Below are 24,201 nucleotides of genomic sequence, written 5' to 3' on the forward strand. Positions count from 1 at the left end.
AAGGGGACTAACAGACATGGAAGCAAGTGACAGACTGGGGAGACGAGGGATGAGACGCGAAGGAAATGGAAACTGGTAAGGCAGACCGAAGACAGACATGACGGAGACACAGAGAGGGGGGGAGTGAGGGACAAAACATGGGGACGAGACAAAGCCATGAAAGAAACCTAATAGCAAAACAAAACACCATGAAGTAAAAAATCTCAGAGACCCTCAAAAGACCAGACTGTACAAAGCTAAAACTCAAATCATCTTCCTAATGCAAAAGAAAGAATAATGAATTTACACAAAACTCAAAACCCCTTTGCTTCAATCTTTATTCACACTATTTGTTTATTTATTATTTGACATGTTTCTATTATATAGCGAGGCGCAATCATAAGCATTTTAAAGAGTTTTATTGGAAAAGAAGTCAAATTTAAACAACACAGTATTTATAGTGTTACACGTGCACTGACCATACGATAAAACATCCTCGTGACTTCATAGATCTGGAAGCAATTTGGTGATGACCAGTGCATGATGGGTCACTGTGTCATAAGTGGTTCAAAGTGATCAAATCACTATTTTGGATTCAACACCAGATCTTAATCTGATGCAGAATCGATGACCAGTGCTTAAGAAGCAGGAGATTTTGACCAATATTAGCACATTACTACATGTTTTGCATGTGATCTGTAAGGTTTCATGGTTTTCCACTGATAGAGTTAATGGAGCCAACAAATGTGCCAGCCAAGACCTGCACCTGGATAAACAGTGAATAAGAACGCTGTCCGGTAACAATGGATATAAATTATGCGCAAAGCAGTTAATATTTTGTGGGCGATTGTGGCTCCAGAGTTGGGAGTTCGTCTTGTAATCGGAAGGTTGCCGGTTCGAGCCCCGGCTTAGACAGCCTCTGTCGTTGCGTCCTTGGGCAAGACACTTCACCCGTTGCCTACTGGTGGTGGTCAGAGGGCCCGGTGGCGCCAGTGTCCGGTAGCCTCGCCTCTGTCTGTGCGCCCCAGGGTGGCTGTGGCTACAATGTAGCTGCCATCACCAGTGTGTGAATGTGTGGATGACTGAATGTGTAAAGCGCTTTGGGGTCCTTAGGGACTAGTAAAGCGCTATACAAATACAGGCCATTTACCAGGCCTTTTTTTTTTTTTTTTTTTTTTTTTGATAAACTGGATTATTAAAATAAATTACTTTTTGTTTTTACTTCAGGAGGAAATATGGCTACAATAGCTTTTGGTTGCTTAGTAAACTGAAAACTGAAACACCATAGGACACCTTTAATTATAGCAACAATCGCACCATCTGACTGTGTATGGTATTCATTGTTGCATTTTGCAAAAGGTAATGGAGGAGCCATTTGAGAAAATCCAGAAGGCTGGATAGATGGCCTCTAAAAAGGCAGGGTAAGGGAACTTGATAGTGTGGAAGGGATACGCCCTCTCTGCCACGCGATAGAACGTAGCGGTGCCGGCCTCACAATCCAACAGCACGCCGACACGCTTTGGATTTGGATTAGCAAGCACGGTCTCGCTGCTGTTATGCCAGACTGACAGGCCGACATCAAGCCACTCGACACACCAGGACTGGACGTTGCGGCCCAGTCGACTGGTGGGGCCTTCGCGGTCGATGCTGCTGTAAGCCAAGCCTATGCCAATGAAGTTAATGTTGGTCAGTCGCACTTCCCAGTAATGGCGTCCCGTAGAGAAACCCTTGGAGGCGAGCACCTGGGAGCAGACAGCAAAGCGTCCGGGGCAGTCGGGGTAGTTTATGTGCTCGTCTGACACGGAGGCCTTAGTGAAGTTCTCGGTCAGCGCGATGCGTTTATGGGCGGTGCTTAGATCGAAAGTGAGTTCTGTGGCGTCTGAAAGGGATAAAAGGAAAGACCATTTTATTTTAAAAAAACAAACAGACACGGCTGCTGTTGCTGCATGAGCGGATGATGCCTGCTACACTTACATTTCAGAAGTTCACCTCTCTTTTCAGCTGTGCTTATGTCTGGGGGAATATCTGGAGCTTCTACAATTAAAGACAAAAAAGTAAATCATTTGTGTTGCCATATTGGAAAATGGACATGGTTACTGTAAAACTGGAATTGTAGCTTGTGCCAAGTTGGGGTGTATTTACATGGTGATAGTGATGATTTTGTTTGCTTTCCACACAGCTGTCAGAGTTGCAATAAGTGAAATAAAGACATAGACCAAGTTTGTCATCAAGCTCAGAGATAACAGAAGATGAATGGCACCTGTTCTAAAGTCTGTTTGTGGTGCTGGGACTACATTAGCAACTCAGCATACAGTGCTCAAATCTGATGTCTGTCTACCTGGTTTCTGATTAGGTTCAGCTGCAGGAGAACAGTCTCTGGGTTCCTCTTTCACTCCATACTCCAGCAGGTTTTCCATTGAACGGGCGTTTTTCTTAATTCCCATAATGCCAGTGGACTCATTAGGCTTTGTTTTGGTTTCTAGAAAGTAGAGAAAGGCAGTGAAGTATTTATAACACTGAATATGCATAAATCAGATCTAAACACTGGCAGGGAAGACCCGACATTCTCCATATTTATTATATAGGTTCATTATTACATCTTCATCAGGACTGTGTGTGGAAAAACAGAGTTCATTACCAGTAAGAATTGACACAGATGTGACACAGGAAAAGATATGGCACTGAAACAATTCTTCACATCGTCACTGAACAGAGTCATAACAGATGTTTGCGCACAATGTTTGGGTTTATGCAGTTTTTATGTCCTGATGACATTAAAATTACAATAATGGATCTCTCCCAGTTTATTTTGTGCAGGGCTTTAAAATAGACTTGCTTCTAGAACCGACCACCACCAAAACGTTTGACTTGGATTCTGTATATGGTGTCATCCTCTATTAGAAGTCCTGGAAACAAACTGTCGAGGGACTGTGTGCTATCTATTGGTTCATTAAAAAAAATAAAAATCACATGTTCCTTACTTCGAGTTCTTTTCTTTTTGGCTGTTTGGGCTTGAGGACTTGGACTGTTGGACTCGCGGAGTCTGGGCTGAGCAGGAGAGCACTCCACTTCTGAAAAAGCATTAAAAAAAGAAAAGAAAAAAAGATTAGAAGCATTTTATTCTTTAATTTTTTTAATTTTTTATTTGTTGCATGTGTTGCATTTAAATGACTTTCTTTCCTGAGAAGAACATACCCAACTCTGGCTGAGCTCCGGTACTTTCAGGTCTTGCTGGTCCTGAGACAGGAGCTGCAGTTTGACCTGTGGAGGGTAAACGGTTGCATTTAAACAGCACTTTACTACTTGTTCGTGGGACTAGTGTACCCTGCCCAGTGTATGGTTACTGGGGCCCCACCTGGGAGGCAGCCCTGAGAGGGAGCTTGACAGAGAGTGGCTGCTGGCTGGGCCATTGGGCCTTTCCAGGTGCAGCCCAAAAAGCTACATGGGCCCACCCTCCTGAACCTGAGTGGTGTTCTGTTATTGGACCTCTTTGCAAATCAGTTTGTCCATAACGAACACCATGTTTGAAAATATGGATGTCCTGAATGGACCATGTTTTGCACCTCCATAGTATTTGGCAAGGATGCCTGTTGGGTGAGGTGTTTTGGGCATGTCCCAGCAGAGGGAGGCCCCGGGGCAGACCCAGGACATGCTGAGGAGATTACATCTCTTGGCTGGCCTGGGAATGTCTGTGTCACCTGGATTAGCTGGAGGAGGTGACTGAGGAGAGGGAGGACTAGATTTCGGATCCTTGAAGAAAAAAAATCATAACCCTTTATCACAAAGTCTTCAATCTTTCCTTTGATTGCCAACATATTAAACATGACACAAACTCACCAAATTGCACCAGTGCTAGTGTTAATTTCTGCAACAAAATTTGAACAAAACCTGCTAATGCATGCCTGCACACAGACCTGCTTTAAATAATAGTAATCTGGCCTCAGTGGGCTGTTTAAGCATCTCCATCAGAGTCTCCCTCAGGGCTGCCGCAAAGCTCTGCATCGCTATCATCTTCTTGGAGTCCAGATTGATTGGAGGCACTTTAGGCTCAATCTTTACAACTTTGGGCAATTCAAATGAAGCCTGTGAGGAACAAGAGACAGGGAACGCTGTTTATTGTGACATGATTTTTAATCCCTAATTATTTATCTAGTACCATAAATGCTCTGTCTTGTTCTTCAGTTTAAGTTTTCCACCCTTTTCTTCTTTCCTGCTTCACATTCCTGTGATAATGTTTGACTCACCTGCAGAAAAGCCATAGACTGGGATTGACTCAGCAGCCTGTTGATATCTTCTCTGGCTTTCCCCATCTTATTACAGTTTTCATCTAGCTTCTTCATGAGATCCCGAAGTTTCATCTGACCGAGCTCCAGCTCACGGTCCACCTCATTTTGGGCCTCACGTTCATCTTGAGTCAAGATGTCCCTCATCTGCTGATAGACAGCTGCGAGCGCCGTCTTTCTTTTGTTTGCTCCATCCTGGAGCAGAATAAATACAGACACAATAAAATATGAAAATAATGAGGTTTTATCAGTGCATTTACACATGTGTCGCTGATTAAATTATATGACAAGTAATCTATGGAAATTACCTTCAGCTTGCTCTGCATGGTATTTATTTGAAACACAACAGTTTCAGTCTTCTCCATTTTCTCATTCAGCAAACCCAACTTGTCTCTGAGGTCAGACTATAAGAACAGACACAGAACAGCTTCAGCGCACAAATTTCATACAGACACTGCTCAGTGGGCCTGCAGAAGATTGCAAGTAACACTTACATACTTGTTAAACTTCATTTACAATGAGATCAGTGTTATCTGTAGAAAGTGACGCCTTGAATAAAGACGTGTGTTTAGATGCTGAGGGGAAAAAAGATCCATTACCCTAAACTAGGAGTGTCAATAATACAACCTGAGGACTGAACTAGGCTTCAAAGAATCTGTTAAAAAGCTCTCCTGTCAGCCCACGCCTTACCTGCATGGGAGGAGCATGATCCCCACAGGGTCCAATAGAAATGATCCAGCAGTCAATCAGTATTCACCTATAGTATGGAGGGTGTTGAGTGCCAAAATAATTTAATTAAATACATCATTAAGTGATTCATTGTTTCATTAACTAATTAATATTGGAAATAAATAATTTAGTAAATATTTTAAATGAAATGAACATTGAATTAATTACGTACATATTTAATTAATTATTTCCTATTTTAATTCATTAATGACACAATTAATTAATTTTGAAATCCATTAGGGGATAATATGCACCTGTCGATCACTGTGTTTAACATTTGCTCTCCTGGACTTAACTCGAAAAACCTGGAAGGACTCTGTTCTCATATATTGCTATGTCCATTCCAAATAAAGATATAATTTTAAAAAAATAATTTTGGTACTTGAGACCCTCCATAATGCTGGTTTGTGTGATAGCATTGCTTCACATGCTACATTTCTATGAATAAGCTGATTGTTGTTATTGTGTAAAGTTAGTGATTGCAAGAAAGTCTTATCTGTTGTAATTTAGTGTGATAACATGTGCACCTGTGCTGACAAGCTTTATGTTTCAGAGCGGCACTTGAGTGAATTCCTGGGTCCACTAGGGCCGTGCTGATCCACAAACAAGAGATTTAATACAAGTTAGCTCTGATTCTGTGTCTATCCTGCTCTTATCTGCTTCTATCCCATGGTTAACATTACATTTTATTGTGGTTTAACTGTAATACTTCATCTGAAAGATGCTGAATTATTGAAAGAGATGTTTATATTATTTCCTACTTGCATCAGTTTCAGAAGCACATTTCTACTCACCAGCAAGGTTGTGTGCTTAATGTGTGGCAGCGATAAATAAAGTTCTGCGATACAGTGACATCATCTCATGTCTCTGATCGGACATTAATACACGGGGACAGGATTGAACCACATTCCAGAGATAGTGGGCTATCGTGTCTGCTGTAACAGGATCCATTCTGACTGGTGGATGGATTTACAAAGTGTAAAAGCTACTGAGAAGTAAAAAAAAAAAAACTTGTTCTTTTTACTGTTTTCTCAGCAGGGAGCCCTTTGCTTATACCATCCCATGTCATAAGAGTCATTGCTTAAACTCTCAATCTTAGCCAGAAGTCTAAATTATGGTCAGTTTTGCAGCTATCTTACTGATAAAGACCCATGGCTTGCAATACTACACTAAGAGAAAACAATAAACCCAAGCAGCCGTGCCAAGATATGCTTGAAGATGCAAGGACAATGAAGATAAGGAGATAATGAAGGTAGATGAGGTTAAATACCTGGGATCAACCATCCAATGCAATAGACCGTGCACAAGTGAGGTGAAGAAGTGAGTGCATGAATGGTGGTTGAAGAGGAGAGTCAGGAGAGAATTTGTGATAAAAGGCAGTGAGACCTGCTATGATGTATTTAGAGAAGGTTTGAACTGACAAGAAGGCAAGAAGGCTGAGCTGGAGGCTGCAGACTTGGAGATAAAGAGTTTTATGTTGTTTTCATATTTTCCTGCATCATTGTTATGCATTTTATTTATTTTAGTGGCATTTTACATTGTTAAGCACTTTGTGCAGCATGGACTGTTGGTAATGTGCTACATGAATAAACTTGACCTTGACCTTGACAAACAGTGCTGCAAGGATGAATTTAGAATTTACTATAATAAGCTTGTCCTAGTTTGAAAACAGTTGCACAGCCAATCACTACAGGCTTGAACCTGTTTAATGTATAAAAACTGCTCTTGTGTGAGGAGCGGTGTGTGAAAGTGACATTTTCTTCTATTATGTCAAATTACAGACAGGTGAAGCACATGACTGAGCACCACCTTAAGCTGACAACCAACAAGAGCAAATGGAAAGAGGAACAGCGCTCTACTCCACTGAACACACAGGGAGGGGTGCTACTGTCATAGAGCCCTGCTCGCACTTTGAACGCGTTGTCTGCTAAAAGCTGACAACGCAGTAGGGTGTGATCAACTGACTTACCCGTGGGGATTATGCAACAACTAAATGATTCATTCTGATTCATATGCAAGATTGTCATATTTTGACCATAAATAATAATAATAATAATAACCGTTTCCCATCATAAATGTGTAAACCAGTATCATTGTAAAGTGTGTCCATTTCACTCTTTGGAGAGCTAATAAAATGTAAAAGGTGGACCGGTATGTCTACTGTACGCTTTGACCTTATATCAGGCGGCTTATATCAGGAAGGATACTAAAACGTCGTACAAGGTAATTTCTGGCATTGGAATGTTGATTAGAGGAGCCATTGATTATGACCTGAGAAGGGGAAAGCTAAAGACAGGCCCCTCCTTTAATATGAAGTACAAGTCTAACCTAAATTTACTGGCTGCTAGCATTTGGACACATTTTAGAATTAACCATTAAGTTCCGATTTTCATTCATTGTGACCACAAACTGTACATAAAACTCTAATATTATCCTGAATATAAGGAACTGCCAGGTGAATACTAACAGACACACCTCTTTCAGGTTCCTCTGCTCCTCCGGACTTATGAAGGAGCATCCTTTGTGGACCTGTTGAAGGCAAAAGCTGCAGATCAGACGGTCATGCTGGCTGCAGAAGAACTCCTTCAGCTTGTGGTGGTCGGAGCAGATGCGCTCCAACAGGTCCCCGACAGGCTCGCTCAGCTGGTGGGGACGGAAAATGGGGTTTTCCCGGTGAGGGCGCAGGTGCTCCTCACAGTAAGACGCCATGCAGGTGAGGCAGGTCTTCGACGCCTCTGTTTCCATGCAGGTATCACAGCGAATGATCTCCTTTTTCTTCACTTGGCTCTCCTCTGCAGTCAGGTTGTCTTCGCTCTTGCTCGATCTCACTTTAAAGGTCTCCACGACGGCGGTGAGGACCGTGTTTTTCTTCAGCTCGGGTCTGGTGGCGAACAGGGTCCGACACTGAGGGCAGCTGTACGACTCCTTCCATGTGGCGAGCAGGCAGTCCTGGCAGAAGTTGTGTCCGCAGGGGATGGTCACCGGACAGTCAAAGGTGCTCAGACAGATGCTGCAGGTCAGCTCATCCTCCAGACTCATGATAGAAAACTGAGACTCGTCCACTTCGGCCATGATGGGACTGACGCGAATGAAGCTGCGAGGCACAAACGAAACTTATCATTACATCAGATAATCAACGAAGGCCAACCCCTCTGGAAGTTAAACAACGGCAAACGCACTCGCACCAAAACTCAGAACTACGGAAGAGGATTAGGGCCACTGGAAAAAAAAAATCTGACTTTTTTCTCAGAATTCTGACTTTTTTCTCAGAATTCAGAGAAAAAAGTCAGAATTTTTTTTTTCCAGTGGCCCTAATCCTCTTCTGTACTACGAGAACAGTCATTTTACTGCAGTAAAGTTCATGACGTTGCACATAAATAACCATAAATAACAATACTTGTTGTATTGTTTACAATGTGTGCAATCCGTGCTTATTGTGCCTTGGGGTTTACCGTAGTGGCAGTGGGGGGCGTGTGTATTACGGAATTATTATGGAAGTGGACGTGTGTCATTATTATGTTTACGGTAACAGGATTTATGACAAAGTCACCACAACATCTGCCTGAATATTTATTTTTTCATAAACACAGATTCAACCTGAACAATGAATAAATGAATAGACAGATATATTAACTTATTTGATATCCTGTTTTAGGGCGCTGTCAAAGAAATCAAGCATTAGGAAAGAAAATGAAAGATCTTTATGTTTAATCATTTTTAACATTTGATTGTTAATTACATTACTTAATTTAATATATAAATGCAAGGAACAGGCTATGAATGCATACAGGGGTGGGGAACTCGAGGCCTCCAGGGCCTGTTTCCTGCAGGTTTTAGTTAACACCCTGGGTCAACACACCTGAATCAAGTGATTAGCTCATTACCAGGCCTCTGGAGAACTTTAAGACACGTTGAGAAGATCATTTAAATCAGCTGTGTTGGATCAAGGACACATCTAAAACCTACAGGACACTGGCCCTGCATCACACGCTGAAAGACAGCCAGCTGAGTTTTAACTGATGACTTCTCCAGCTCTTTTATATCTTTATTTATGCAGTTTTTTTTGCTTACATATTTAAGATCTTCCAGAATACTGCTGTGATAATAACCCCATTAGCTGAAAAAGCTTTAATGTTTAAATGACTAAAGAGATCATTAGTTATATTCATACAATCTTGGAGAAAAACTGGATGGTGGAAGGATGGGAAAACAAATATACTTCAGATGAGTACTTTTTAAAGTACTTTTAGTTGTTAACACACAGAGACTTGAAGCCTGGAGAGGTGGAGGTATGCCCGGGAGTGGAGTGTGATGAAAGTTAGTAGTAGCAATACGGTATACATGTGTGTGAATGAGAGGGAGACAGATGTAACAATGAAGATGCAACGAGTCAAAATAGTGAAGGCGGATGAGTTTAAATACCTGGGGTAAACCATCTACAGCAGCAGATAGGGCATAAGAGGGGTGACGACAGGGTGGAGTGGGAGGAGATGAGTGTCAGGGTGATTTGTATGAATGATAAAAGCTAGAGTGAAAGGGAAGGTTTTAAATATGGTAGTGAGACCTGCAGTGATGGGTCTGGGCTGGAAACAGTGGCACTGACAAAAAAGATAAGCCGAAGGTGGCAGAGGTGAAGATGCTAAGATTTTAAGTTTGCGTGAGCACAACTGAAGGATTAGTAATTAATACATCAGCGAGACAGCTGAGGTTGAGTGTTTTGTAGTCAAAGTTAGAGAGATAAGCGTGTGTGTCAGAGGAAGGATGGTGTATATTGGATAAAGGATGTTGGATATGGAGCTACTAGGCAGGTAAAGAATGTATAACACAGGTTGAGAGTGTTTATAATGAATAACAGGATCAATTAAACAGCAGCTTAAATACATTTGAGAAGTATTCAAGGTGACAATAGACAAATAATAGTGTTTAATAATATTTATAAAGGTTAGTTATGAAAATCATGACAGGAAAGGGAAAGATTGCGTTATGACAAAGTGGATATCCAAACTGAAGATAATTCTCTGTCTAAATGTCTTAAAAATATTATTTAAAATTTGTAAAATTCACATTTATATACATTGTGCAAAAAAAGCAGCTGTTGTCAGAACTTTGCCTTAATCAGCGCCATATAATCCACAGTCTGGCATCCATAACAGGGCAGCATTAATCAGCTGCTCTTCCTGGCAGCCTCAGGTCTAACATCTGAACTAGACATGAGATGTGGGCGGGTGATGTCGATATGTGGCAGCAAAAGAGCAAAATTCTTTGACCTGCATCTTATTTGGCTTAAAGTGTCTTTAAAAGAAACAAAGCCATTTGAGAATCAGAAAAACCCTTTATTAGCAATATTCACTGGTTAACTTGCAATGCAGTTTTTGATTATGCAATATAGCAATTCAAGAGAATACAGCATGAACACCTTAAATATAATGTACTAACAAGCACTTTTTCAAAGACAGTAAGAGCACAAGATGGTTAACCACTGAAGCGTTACAGAAACACACGTACTGCTACACTTCTGTGTGATGCAAAGACTACAGTTAAGCTGACATTCACTAATTTACACAGAACAAATCATCTCAGTCCTGGAGTCTGCTTAAACTCGAAAAGTACTACAGGAAGTTAAAAAAAAAATGTTTTGATTAATTGTATACACCACTATTATGTGATTTCAACGTAAGGTAGTAAGAGTACACAAGTGTCACCACGGTCCAGGAAAGGTATTGATAGTTTCTTAAACCCTTCTATGCTTTCTCCACTGTGATAAGCTGATTGCACCACACAGGATCAGATCCAGTACACCAATATCAGTGTACAACCTAAAATTATACTTAGTTTATGGATTGCACACTGTTTGTGTGAACCTTTCCTCGCTTATCACTCAGTCTGAACAAAAGTGTCTTTTGAACCTTTTAAATATAGTAAAGTTTGTCCAACTTTGTCAAAAAGAACAAAGTTAGGAGCTGTGACTGAACCACAAACTTCACTGTTAAAGCACACCGAAGATGTTCAACACTTAGTCTCATTTCTATAAGATGCACGTCTGACTCTTAAAGTGATCACTATATTAAACACTTTAACACCTGGTGGACTGGAGTATGCCACATCAGGAAGAGAGTCGTTGTTCTTACAGGCCGGAGTAAACTTTGCTACAACAAATAATTTACCCCTTTGAAACCGTACGTTTTGCTACATTTCCTCCACCTTTTTAAAGCCAACAAGGTTTTCTGATGGCTTGTTAGTTTAGTATGCCTACCATAGAAAAACGTGTATAGCATTTTATTTCTATGGGGCATCCCATGCAAGCATGATATCCCAAGATCAAATCCAGGATCTGATCAGCTGCAGATAATCTGTGACTCTTGCCATAAAAACAACCCAAATACAAAAGAGGAGAGAGACTTTCAGAACATGATGAAAACAGAGGAAACATGGCTTCTGTTCCCATCAGTTGAAAGAAGTGAGCATTTGGAGCTGGGTGATACAAGCTACAGCATAGATTCTCTTATGCTGATAAAATTTCCATGACATGTGCGGTGCTTGTGCACATTAAGCAGCCAATCATGTCACAGAAACATATTTTAGAAACTGACAAATGGAAGTCACTCTAGCTTCATATCAATCTTCAGATGTCAGGTATTTACAAATAATTTCTTCGTTTACAGTTTGGACAGATTTGAGCATTTTTGTAACGTAACGCTGAGGCAAATCTTTAAAGTCACCACACATTGTTCATATCATGAAAAACCGCTGCATCACCCAGTCTTAGAACCTCAGTTCCCACACTCTAAAACAAAGTCTCCACATGCAGAATTGATATCGAAACACTACGCAAACATGTGCTTCACAGGTAGACTCCCTGCTTGATCCAGCTGTAGTCACATCTGTTCAACAGTGCACGATACATAACCTGCACAGGACACACTGTATGTGTGTGTTCTGCAAGAACTGCAGAAAAAGCAGGAAATAAATAAACTCTCCGAAAAATAAAAACACCACAAGGAAACCCTGACACCATTGAAAGTGAAATTATTGTATACATTAAAAAACAACAACATACATTTATATGGTTTTTATCTTTTGAGTTTAGGTCTGATGTTTTTTTTCTATCCTGCTTTCTCTCGACACCAAGACATTTCATTTTGACTTGATGCAGTTTTAAAAGCAAACTTTGTTTTTAAATACTTTTCCTAAAGTGACTTGAACACATATTTGCTTCACAGTCACTAGAAAAATACAGGATATAGTGCATTACCTGCGTTTTGAGACAAATTCATTTAAATGAATCAGCTGCTGAATATCACATCCAGCACAGATAATAAAAGTTAATAACATCAGATATGACATGCTATTAACTCTTGATACCCACTTCAGTTGTTTGCGTAACTCTGTCTACTAGTACTGTCAGACAGGACCGAGAAACCGCTGCCATATATTCCTCAGATCTTACAGACGTTATTAGCAGAAAGCACTACTAATCAGGACATTCACATTCTGCGTCTCAAATCGAGCATTTCTGTTCTCCCACTTGCCATTTTGAGATCGGCAAGTACAGCTACACGCATTGCACAGCAAGTATTTGGATGCACACGTGTAGCTGAACGTTTTATTACCCTCAAATACCACCAAGAAATTATCACTCAGTAGCAGGAGAGTGCATTGACAGCACTGATTGCAACAAGAATGCTTTGCTGCCTAACTTAGGCATTAACATTACGTGCTGTGGCAATGTCATCGTTATTGTAAACGGGTGGATGGTCATGGGGCGGTCAGAGGTTCAAAAAAAGTTGGAAACGGCCCCAAGATTTGGCAACTAGAGCAACAGTACATCAGGAATGTCAAACTCATTTCCCACTGTGAGCCACATACAGACCACTTTGATCTTAAGTGGGCTGAACCTGTGAAACTCCCAGTTCTGTCAGTATAAAGATGCAGTTTCAAAAGCACATCTCTTTTTCTACATCATAAGGAAGTCCTGCTGCAGCAAACAACAGAAATCTGTCAGCATGTCTCTGGGCTTAAAATGAAAATTAATAAATGTGTATAATTACAGGAAGGCGCTCATTGCCCAGACTGTAATTATAAAACAGAATATTTTTCATTAATTCACAGAAAATGCATTTTTTTTTATGTGGACCCATTGTAAAAATAATTACATTTCTACTCATGTCTATCAGTTACCCATGTACTTTGATGTAGATGAATCGGCATGGGGAAGGTCTATACCCGCAGCAAAAGCTGTAAAACCTATGAAAATACAGTTAAGAGTCCAAAATATTTGCCCTTCTTCACATTTTCCAAAGTGGGCCAGTTTGGAATCTTTGTTTGGCCAATCCTAGCCCACGGGCCTCATGTTTGACACCCCTGATGTACATGAAAAGCAGTAACAGAAATCTCTATGAGACAGTGATATTTAACCTGATCAAACGTCAATAAAGATGCTAATCAGTTGTGTAAAGACAACATTTTCCTCTTCAACAACAGCTGAACAAATAGTTCCCAGAGAGCAGCTATAATCGGTCCTGATGTGAAAAATATCGTGGTTCAACTTTTTGGTGTTTAAAACATTCAAAAAATTATTGCTAACTAATTACTTTTTCTAATCAATCTTTTTTTGTTCCTCCATTTAAATAATTGTATATAATTTTATGTAGATTAAGTCTGTAATAACGAGCGATTGATTAAAGGTGCCCTGTGGAGCTTCTAACTACTGTCAGCACTGATGCATAGAATTTATGATGCCTCAATTTAGTTTCATGGTTATTTACTGAACCAGTTCATGAATCCAACAAGCCAAAAAATGCAGCGACCAACACCTACACATGCAGTTAAGTAGAAGGCAGCTTGTTAACCATAATAATTAGCTTGTTAATTACATAATGCATTTTAATAAATTAGCTTTGCAAAATTTCTTTCCTGCACTTTTAGACCTAAAAAAATATTTAATGAATATTCTACAGTTACGTATAGTTACATAGTGACAATAAGTGACGTGTTTACAAGAAAACTCCACTGGGCACCTTTAACAAAGAGCCGACTGGCTGACTGCAAACTCATTGCTGCAGCTTGCACAAAGTAATGAAGGAGCCACTCGAGAAAATCCAGAAGGCTGGATAGACAGCCTGAGCGAAGGGGAACATGAAGGAGTGGAAGGGATACGCCCTGTCAGCCACGTTGTAGAATGTAGCAGTGCCAGCCTCGCAATCCAACAGCACGCCTACGCGCTTTGGATTTGGATTAGCAAGCACGGTCTCGCTGCTGTTATGCCAGACTGACAACTTGACATTAAACCACTCGACGCACCAGGACTGGGCGTTGCGGCCCAGTCGACTGGTGGGGCCTTTGCGGTCGATGCTGTTGTAAGCCAAGCCTATGCCAACGAAGTTACTGCTGCTCAGTCGCACTTCCCAGTAATGGCGCCCTGTAGAGAAACCCTTGGAGGCGAGCACCTGGGAGCAGACAGCAAAGCGTTCGGGGCAGTCGGGGTAGTTTATGTGATCGTCTGACACCGAGGCCTTAGTGAAGTTCTCAGTCAGCGCGATGCGTTTATGGGCGGTCCTTTGATTGAAGGTGAGTACTGTGCCATCTGGAACGGACAAAAAGAAAGATCATTTCACAACAGCCACAGCTGCTGTTACCACATGATGGAAAGACACCTGCTACACTTACATTTCAGTAGTTCACTTCTCTTTTCAGCTGTGCTTATGTCTGGGGGAATATCTGTAGTTTCTACAATTAAAGACAAATGCGATTAGATCTCAAACAACAGGAACAGGCTCCCATAAACTAGTCCATTTCTGAGCTTTAAGCAAGGTTTAGCATAAAACGCAAAAATCTGATGTTTACCTGGTTTCTGTTTAGGTTCAGCTGCAGGAGTACGGCCTCTGGGTTTCCCTCCAAACTCCAACAGGTTTTCCATTGAATGGCCAGTATTTTTATCACCCATACCGTCCCCAGTGGTCTGAGGATTTTTTGGTTTGGGTTCTAGAAAAACAAGAGAAGTATTTATAAAATTAAATGTGCATATATCAGATTTAAGAGACAAACTCTTAAACGAAAGAGCGGCATGGACCTCAAATTTGTGGGAGGATTTTGTAACAGCAACGACGGTCTTTTGTCCCCCCTCATTCAAGAGTCAAACCAGGAAGCAAGTGAGCCATTTGTGTAGTTTCACCCATGTAAACAGTGATATCAGGTATATCTGCTTTTTATTGTAATGATATAGGAAAGCATATTTTGCCTCAGCTTTCTGTGTGCTCAGTGGGTGAGTCAGACATCAGCATTCTGAAATGAGCCACTAATGAAGCTGCAGACAGCTGCATGTGCACAGTAGAAAGTACAAATATTAAATTACAAGTATAAATATTTTTAAAGGCTTTTTTTAAATCAGAAATGAATGATGATTCCAAATATGTGGGAGTTTTTTTTTTTTTATCCTGTTGACTAACAAATTTACAGTATGGAACTGCTCCCATTCATTTAGAGAGGAGCTTCAAATTAAGCGCAGTACAAATGTGAAGCAAACATGTAGAACAGTCATTCCCAAAGTCAAGAGTTCTGCAGCCAACTTAAACAAGAAAATCCCATCTCTCCCACTCAATCTAAATTTTCACTGATCAAAATACAAGATAAAGAGATCCATCCATCATTCGCTTATCCTTTACAGCGTTGCTGGAGCCTATCCCAGCTGTCATAGGGCGAGAGGCAGGGTACACCCTGGACAGGTCGCCAGTCTGTCGCAGGGCCAACACACAGAGACAGACAACCAGTCGCGCTCACAATCACTCCGACATTCACACATATGGGCAATTTAGATTAATCAATTAACCCATCCCCGCAAACTGCGTGTCTTTAATGGCGTCCCCGGAGTACCACGCAAACACGGGGAGAACATGCGAACTCTACACAGAAATACCCCAGCCTGACGGTGGAATTTAACTCAGGACCTTCTTGCTGTGCGGCAACAGTGCTAACCACTGTTCCACCGTGCTGCCCCAAGATAAGATAATGCTAAATATAGATAAAGAGATGTATTTACTAAAAAATGCTATTAAAAAAAACCCAATAACCATAAACAACACAGGCTGTTGGCTATAAATTGATAATGCCACGCAGTCATACGCAAAGTGTAAAGGTCAATGTGCAACCCAAGTGCCACTGGGTCACACAATACATTTTCTAATGTAATGGGATTACATTTTCTTGCAGCCCACCAGGGGGTCCCAGCCCACACTCTGGGAATCACTGATGTAGAGGAATACTTCTTTAATGGCTGTTGCCTGACCCATACCAGAAACCCATTTCTGTGCAATAAAAGTGCTTCTTCCTGTCATTGCCTTTCACAATAAGAGACTTTGACAGCCCTCTGTGCTGACTGCAAATCACAGAAGTCAAAACAAATTATAACAGAATTTAGGATTACAATAAAATCTATTTTAGTCTTATTAGATATGAATAACATTTATAGACATTTTGCTGGTTTTTGAGTTGCTGTGCCAATTAAATGGAAGATGACATTTTTCCTTATCAAACACTACAAATCTGGACTGATTTCATGAAGTGAATTAACTAAATTCTTTGAACTATGAGTTAAATTACAAATAATGCATGAATATAAAATGTCTGAATAATTTATCATTATTAATGGTGGTACTGTACAAGTCACATCAGTAAATGCAGAGGCTAAAGTCATTTCCTGTACACCTGTAGTTCATTAAAAAACTGCATGACCATACAACTAAAATAATGAAAAATCTCCACAAACATATGTGCTCAGTATCGACAATATAGTTCAACCACAAGACGGCAACACAAAATGAAAATTAAAGCAGTTTCATACTTGGAGTCTTTTTCTTCTGGGCTGTTTTGGCCTGAGGACCTGGACTGTGAGACCTGGGGAGTTTAAGGTGACCTGGACTGGACTCCACCTCTGAAGAAGCAGTAAATAAAAGAACAGACATTTATGCTTGACCGGTTATAAAAATCTTGTTTTATAAACCTGGTACTGGACAGATGAATTGACTTACCATATTCCAATAAATTTCCGGAGCCCAGTGGAGACCCCACTGTAGACCACAGAGTAGTGTAGGCTGAACCTGGTTTTTCAATGAAAGCATGAACATTGAGTCATTACAGTATTGACTCTTTATCAACACTTAATGTATTCAACCTCGACCACAGAACGCGGTATCAATTTGAGTATTTTCAAAATATACTGTTCAGAAAAAAATTAAGGGAACACTTGAACAATATTAACTGCCTTGATAGTTGGTGTGATTTTTATCCTGCTCTCAGTAAAGATGTTCAACTTGAAATTTTCCTTCAACAAGATCCGATACACGATTTAAGTGTTCCCTTAAATTTTTGAGCAGTTTGATTGGAATCCTGTTTTCATTGGTCCCCACATGAAACAACTCACCAGCTGCCAAAATATCAGGGTTAACTTCTGCAACAAAATTGGACACCATCTTCACTAAACTTCCTCAATGAACCTTAAACTTTAAAACGTCAGACAAAACGGGTCCATGCACTCACCTGGTGTATTTAATGGTAGTCGGCTCTCGACGGGCTGTTTGAAGATCTCTGTCAGATGCTGCTTCAGGGCAGCAGCAAAGGCCTGTGATGCCAAAACCTTCTTGGAGTCCAGGCTGATTTTAGGGGAGTAAGGCTCAAAGTTAATAGCTTGGGGGAGGTTAAATGGTGCCTGAGAAGAGAGGAACACAATGTTGTACGCTCAGTCAAGATAATCATATCCCCTTTTACAAAATGTAATAAACTACTATGTGATGTAATACATTTATAATAAACAAACAGATCTATGTGTACACATGTGGGGTTTTTGTGATGGTTGTGTTAAAATATCCCTCTAACACAACTATCATAAAATCAGAAATCACATCTCTGTTAGAGAACAACAATTGTTTAGAATTAAATTATATTTGACTTATATAGCACCAAATCCAAAATACAGTTGACTCATGGGGCTTTATGTTGCAACATAAAGACCCTACAATAATACAGAGAAACCCACAACAATCAAACGACCCCCTATGAGCAGGTGGTGACAGTGGGAAGGAAAAACTCCCTTTTAACAGGAACCTCCAGCAGAACCAGGCTCAGGTGGGGGCAGCCATCATCCCCAAACAATACTATTTACATGCAATATATTGATTAGACGTTGCTGACAATGCCTAGCAAGCGGAGACTCCTCTGACTTTTAACGAGTTTGGTTCTAAATGCTTTACTGCTGATTGTAGGACCTCATTTGCTAGTTTCGAGTCTCGCTGAATAAAACATATATAGGGAGTGTTTTATTTATATCGCACCAGATCACAAAAACATTTGCTTCAATGTGCTTTATATTGTAAGGTTAGGACACTAAAATAAAGCAGAGAAAACTCCAACAACTCTGTGACTGTGGGAAAGTAAAACTCCCTTTTAACAGGAAGAACCCTACGCCAGAAGCAGGCTCAAGGAGGGGCAACTATGTGCCCTGACTGGTTGGGGCTTTTATCATTTTGGGTGGTTACATTTCTCTGTGAGTATATTAGGTGTATATGGTTGTTTTTGGTTGGAACAGCAGAGAGACGTAAGCCAAATACTCTCCTGTTTACAGTTAGTTGCCCCTCAAGTTTAAATGGTCTGCTGCCGACTCTGAACCTAAGCCCAGTCACCTAGGCTTTGTACCCAAACCTAGCTTACAAAACTCAATTATGTGACCCAATTGTTTAACCTGACCTTCAACAGGTTGGGTTTGGTGTCCAACCCGAACCAACAATGGCATTTAAAGCCAACCCAACAGCTTGACCTAACCCTAACTTCTTGTTTAAAGTGTCTATCCATAACCGATGTTGGGTGTGCTGCCACCCAACATTTAAAACACTACCTCATTTAAAACTGACCTAGCCCCATAAGCCCGACAGATCTGTGGCCTAAAGGTCGTAAGTGCCGTTTAGGGAGCTCAAGGAGCCTGAAATATTCTAACATGTTTAGGAAAAAAAAAAAAAAAAAAACTATCAAAGCTTTTCATAATAAAGGCAATGGTTGGTTCTCCAAAACAGAGGGGAAGTGATTAGAGTTATGATAGCCAAGGAATTCTTCTTTGAATTTTTGCTATTTTTTTGGGGTCATAGGGAAACGGTCAACTTTTTTTAAAATTCCCATTTGATACATTTCACCCATTTTCAAGCAATAAAACTCAAACATCAAGGTCCAAGGTTCTGAAATGTGGTTTGCTTGGCATTTTAGATTCGAGACACACCAACTATGAAATTCTTGGCCAACATCACCATGGACCTTATTCGTTACCCCCTCTGTACCTTGGAAACAAAAGCCATTCGTCATCAAAGTAAGTGGGGTGTTTGAAATTCTTCCAGCAATTTTCCACACAGAACATTTAACTAGTAGAGGGCCAGACCCTGATATCAGTCTACGATTGAATGGGTCAAGTTGGTATTCTTATACTTTGCCAAGCAAAATGAACATGCTGTTCACTTTGTAAATTACGGCTCACACTGCAGGAAGGGGAAGGCAACATGAGGGTGCGGCTGCTTTTATCGTGATTCAGGTCTGTTTTAGAACCATTACTCACTTTTTATCATGTGTTAGTATGTTATCATTACTAGCAGCTGTATGAATTAACAATCACAGACGTCCCACCTGCAGGAAGGCCTGGGTTTGAGAGCGACTCAGCAGGCTGTGGATTTCTTCTTTAGCTTTCGTCATGTTGTCAACGTTGTCACCAAACTTCTTCATAAGAACTCTGAGTTTGGTCTGACCAGTTTCCACCTCTCGGTCCACTGCGTTCAGAGCTTCGCGCTCATCTTGGACCAACATCTCCTTCATCTGCTGATACTCAGCTGTCAAAGCTCTCTTCCTGCTGGTCGCCAAGTCCTGGAGGACAGGAGTGAGAAAACATTCATAACTGGATCAGCAAAGAAATAATTCAAAGTAATACAAAATGTTCCTTTAGCCTCGTCTTTGTTTTTGCTTATGAGAAGTCTTACCTTTAGCTTGTTCTGCATGTCCTTCATTTCAAATATGATGGTCTCATTTTTCACAATCTTCCCATCTAGCAAACCCAAATTGCTCCTCAGGTCAGACTGCAAAGAGGGAAACATGATACAGTCACTTACTTTAGCCCTGTCTCTTTACAAAAAAAAAAAAATAAATTAAAAAAAAAAAAAATTTGTTGGCATAAGTGATAACTTTGGCCGTAACCTTGGCTTTCTGGCTTCACAATGAGGGTAAACTCCTAAATGGATGCTATGGTTATACTCAGGTTATCAAGTCTCTCTTTTCATAATTCAGATATTCTAATGACAGCATAACCAATATCGAAAGATAACAGACGTGCAACCCAAAATTTTAAAGCTGTGAGCAGCTAAAAAGGAATTCCACTCATTCATATTTTAAAGCAGTTCTCAAACTGTGAGACACCTGCCAGTATTAGGCTACGTTCACACTGCAGGCGAAAGCGCATCAAATCTGATTTTTTTGACCCTATGCGACCCATATCCGATAATGGTGTGACAGTGTGAACGGCACAAATACGATATTTTCAAATCCGATCTGGGTCACTTTCGTATGTGGTACTGAATCCGATACATATCCGATGTTTTAGAAAGCGACTGCTGTTTGAACGGTCATTAAATCTGTCTTTTACGTCACCGACACAAGACAGACGCCAATTATTAGCACCAGAGAAGACATCGCGAACGCTTCCTGGCCATCCAGTGAAACTGTTGGGAAGACAACGTAAACATTTTATTTGTACTGTATAATCTGCAGATTCTGACAGAAATCTGCAACTATCCTTTGAAGCACCACTCCTCTAAAACAGCAATAAGGATCATTATTAGGTTATTTACATTATTATGTAAATAACAAAATAACTTAAAGCAAAAATTGGGAAACGTAAAGTCCGAAGTCTTTATATTAAGGGCCATCAGTCAAACAATATTGTTTGGTCTGGGTCTAAACAGAGCGCGTTGTGTGTGAAGTCTTCTTTTGCGCATGCGGGCCGCTTTGAGCGTTCACACTAGAGAGCGTTTGCTGTCGCATTTTATTTGTAGTGTGAACAAGCAGACAAAAAAATAAAAAAAATAAAAAATAAATCGGATTTGATCAAAAAAAAATCGGAATTGAGCATCAAGACCTGCAGTGTGAACGTAGCCTTAGTTTCTGCATCTGCAGTTGTGCAAGGACTACTAAGGTTCATCAATTTTGTCTCTTAGGTAAACGTAAGGCTCTGTGCAAACACCTGTGTTTCTGTGAAATGCCACACTATGATGTAGCAATTATGTATGGATCCTTCTGAGCCTCCAAACGGACATTCAAAACGTAGGAATGACTACTCGACCTCATCAGGTTGTAGTGTGCGGTTTGTAGGCCCTATACTATTTGAGGATCTGCGTGGGTGAATGCAAAGATCTGTTCTGAGTTGTCCACAAGGCACTGCTACAACTGAGTTAAAAGATGGACGTAGCTTCCATGTCTGAAAAGTAAAGGCCATGTCTAATATCTCTTTTCCATTAGAACCTACTCGCCTCGACTCAACTTTACTCTACTTGATTTCAGTCGTTTTCCATTACAACTGAGTACCAAGCTGAAGCTTACTTCAGCTCAGTACACATTTTACTGGTCACTGGTCTAAATTGCTAGTTTGAGCTCTTAATGAATAAAATATGATGCTCATTTTGTGAATTATGGTCCTATTTGCTGTCAGAAAGGAGGATGAATCAGGCTAGGCATATGTTATTCAATAATCATCCGTGTTTCAGTTTCTTATCTAGATCTGTGACATCTGGAAAACTACACAGCTTGAGGCTTTGCAGGACTCTTATAAATAGTGGGAGATGTCATGATAGCTACAGCCATAGACTGTATCCAGGTACTGGACAAAAGTCCAGTCTATTGCAGCTCCTAGACTGTGGAACAACCTCCCGATTGCCATTCGCTCTTCTGAGACTGTTCAGTCTTTTAAATCTCATTTAAAGACCCATCTTTTTACTCTGGCTCTGACGTAAAATAGTTTGATTATCATTTGGTTGGTTTCTATGTTTGTCTCGTCTTGTATTGTTTGGTAATTTTGTCTTATTTTATTTATTTCCTAACTTTTGACGCATTTTGATCAAAACTGTTGTTTTTAAATGTGCTATATAAATAAATTTTGATTGATGGATTGAAAAGTGGAACTGGAACAACTACTCATCCATGGCATCTACCACTTTTCTCAAGTACGTGAAACTCAGGCTAGCCATCCTGATGAAAATACAGAAACTAAGACATAATTATGTTTTAACAGGAAAAATAAACCCATCTTTGTTTAGATGTGGCTCTTTAAACTTCTCAGGTGAATACTGACAAACACACACCTCTTTCCGGCTCCTTTGTTCATCAGGGGTTGTGAAGGAACATCCTTTGTGGACCTGCTGGAGGCAGAAGCTGCAGATTGGCCGATCATGCTGGGTGCAGAAGAGCTCCATCAGCTTGTGGTGGTCGGGGCAGATGCGCTCCAACAGGTCCCCGACAGGCTCGCTCAAGCTGTGCAGACGGAAAATAGGATTTTCCCGGTGAGGGCGCAGGTGCTCCTCACAGTAAGACGCCATGCAGGTGAGGCAGGTCTTCGACGCCTCTGCTTCCATGCAGGTATCACAGCGGAGGATCTCCTTTTTCTTCACTTGGCTCTCCTCTGCAGTCAGGTTGGGTTCGTTCTTGCTCGATCTCACTTTAAAGGTCTCCACGACGGCGGTGAGGACCGTGTTTTTCTTCAGCTCGGGTCTGGTGGCGAACAGGGTCCGACACTGAGGGCAGCTGTACGACTCCTTCCATGTGGCGAGCAGGCAGTCCTGGCAGAAGTTGTGTCCGCAGGGGATGGTCACCGGACAGTCAAAGGTGCTCAGACAGATGCTGCAGGTCAGCTCATCCTCCAGACTCATGATAGAAAACTGAGACTCGTCCACTTCGGCCATGATGGGACTGACGTGAGTGAGCCTGTGAGGCAGAAACGAAACTGACTTGAGGAGGCGGAAAACGAAAGTAAATTTTTTCGCGTTATTTCCTTGAACCTAATATTCGATACATTCGGTAAATTTTGTTTTTAAAAGAATAAAAATCCGCTAATGTAACATATAAACCACCCTGCTATAATATATTTGAATATAAAGCGCGACACGTTTTTACATAAATCACAAAATTAAAGTCGCTTAAATATATTCGGACTATCCGTCATTACCTGGATTCGTTTGGGTGTGCAGCACGCAGTCCAAATGGATAAACAACTTCGGACTTTACGCTGCCGTGTTGTACGCAGTTCACAGCTCCTGCGGAAGTCACTCCTCCCACCCTGTACGTGTGACTCAAAAGCGCACTTGCGCACACGCAGTGGACCACAGGCAGAAACCAGTTACATACATAATCTCTCTACCTGAAACCAAACTAACACACACGAGGGAAGTGCGTGACAGGTCACACGCAAACAGGGATAATGACAAAAGAACGGAAGGAGGAAAGCTTCTCCCTGTTTTTGTGTGCAGTCATCATTGTTTAGACTTTTAGTAGCATTCGCTGTGTCAGCACCATCAGTGATCCGGTTTATCCACAAAGTCATTTTGTGCAAAAATGAATTCAATATTTTACCTGAAGCTAAGTTGATCATATGAATTGAATAACTGCTACACATTAAATAGAATTTCTGTGTTTTATTTATTAGCGCTGTTTAAAGAAATCGTTCTGATTTGACTCATATGACAAGGATGCCATCAGGGCTGGACTGAGACAAAAAATTAAAAAATAAAAATCGGCCGTGGCATTTTTGGTCCAGGCGGCCAAATAACTAGTATTGAAACAGGTTTAAATCAGGTTGGTACAGTTGTTGTTGGGTTAGTCATGCAGCACGTGACAATAATTAAAAGCTACACTTAGCTTTTCACCAAAGTAGCCATTCATTTTGCCTGAATCCTGTTAATCTCTCCCTCCATCTAATTTCTCACCACGTTCATTTCAGCTTCCTCAGTCGCTTCCTTATTTCTCCGCAGCTGATGCAGCAGTCCTTAATTTTACACATTTGCTGTATTTATTTTTGGTTTTTTATATTGTTTTCTCTCAGCCTACTACTCCACCTTTTGGCCACTTTCGTGCTTAACTTTTTCTACACGGCGCACACTAGCGGACAGCGAAGGGAGGGGAGAGACCCCTCACAACACTTGAGGGG

General features: G+C 40.8%; 2 protein-coding genes across 5 annotated transcripts; both read right to left on the minus strand.

The window, feature by feature from the left end:
- Positions 1-305: 305 nt before the first annotated feature.
- Positions 306-8,191, minus strand: LOC146668793 (E3 ubiquitin/ISG15 ligase TRIM25-like). Of its 3 annotated transcripts, none has more exons than XM_085410804.1 (9): positions 7,467-8,191; positions 4,571-4,666; positions 4,224-4,457; positions 3,894-4,062; positions 3,175-3,240; positions 2,961-3,050; positions 2,318-2,458; positions 1,969-2,013; positions 306-1,858 (listed from the first exon to the last, which is right to left on the minus strand). In XM_085410804.1, the coding sequence occupies exons 1-9, from the start codon at positions 8,061-8,063 to the stop codon at positions 1,317-1,319; spliced, it is 1,980 nt and encodes a 659-aa protein (XP_085266930.1). In that variant the 5' UTR covers positions 8,064-8,191; the 3' UTR covers positions 306-1,316. The 3 variants fall into 3 exon arrangements, with proteins under 3 accessions (XP_085266930.1, XP_085266929.1, XP_085266932.1); XM_085410803.1 differs by having other exon boundaries at positions 1,954-2,013; XM_085410806.1 differs by lacking the exon at positions 1,969-2,013.
- Positions 8,192-10,303: 2,112 nt separating this feature from the next.
- On the minus strand, positions 10,304-23,362 carry LOC146668794 (E3 ubiquitin/ISG15 ligase TRIM25-like). 2 transcript variants are annotated; one of them, XM_085410807.1, is made up of 11 exons: positions 23,224-23,362; positions 22,364-22,982; positions 19,994-20,089; positions 19,647-19,880; positions 17,523-17,691; positions 17,407-17,433; positions 17,015-17,083; positions 16,828-16,917; positions 14,835-14,972; positions 14,658-14,717; positions 10,304-14,574 (listed from the first exon to the last, which is right to left on the minus strand). In XM_085410807.1, the coding sequence occupies exons 2-11, from the start codon at positions 22,958-22,960 to the stop codon at positions 14,042-14,044; spliced, it is 2,013 nt and encodes a 670-aa protein (XP_085266933.1). In that variant the 5' UTR covers positions 22,961-22,982; positions 23,224-23,362; the 3' UTR covers positions 10,304-14,041. The 2 variants fall into 2 exon arrangements, with proteins under 2 accessions (XP_085266933.1, XP_085266934.1); XM_085410808.1 differs by lacking the exon at positions 17,407-17,433.
- Positions 23,363-24,201: the final 839 nt, after the last annotated feature.

The sequence above is a fragment of the Rhamphochromis longiceps genome, linkage group LG6, assembly GCF_057381845.1.
Source record: "Rhamphochromis longiceps isolate RC_006_pf linkage group LG6, R_longiceps_female_GT1.1, whole genome shotgun sequence".
Classification (NCBI taxonomy): domain Eukaryota; kingdom Metazoa; phylum Chordata; class Actinopteri; order Cichliformes; family Cichlidae; genus Rhamphochromis; species Rhamphochromis longiceps.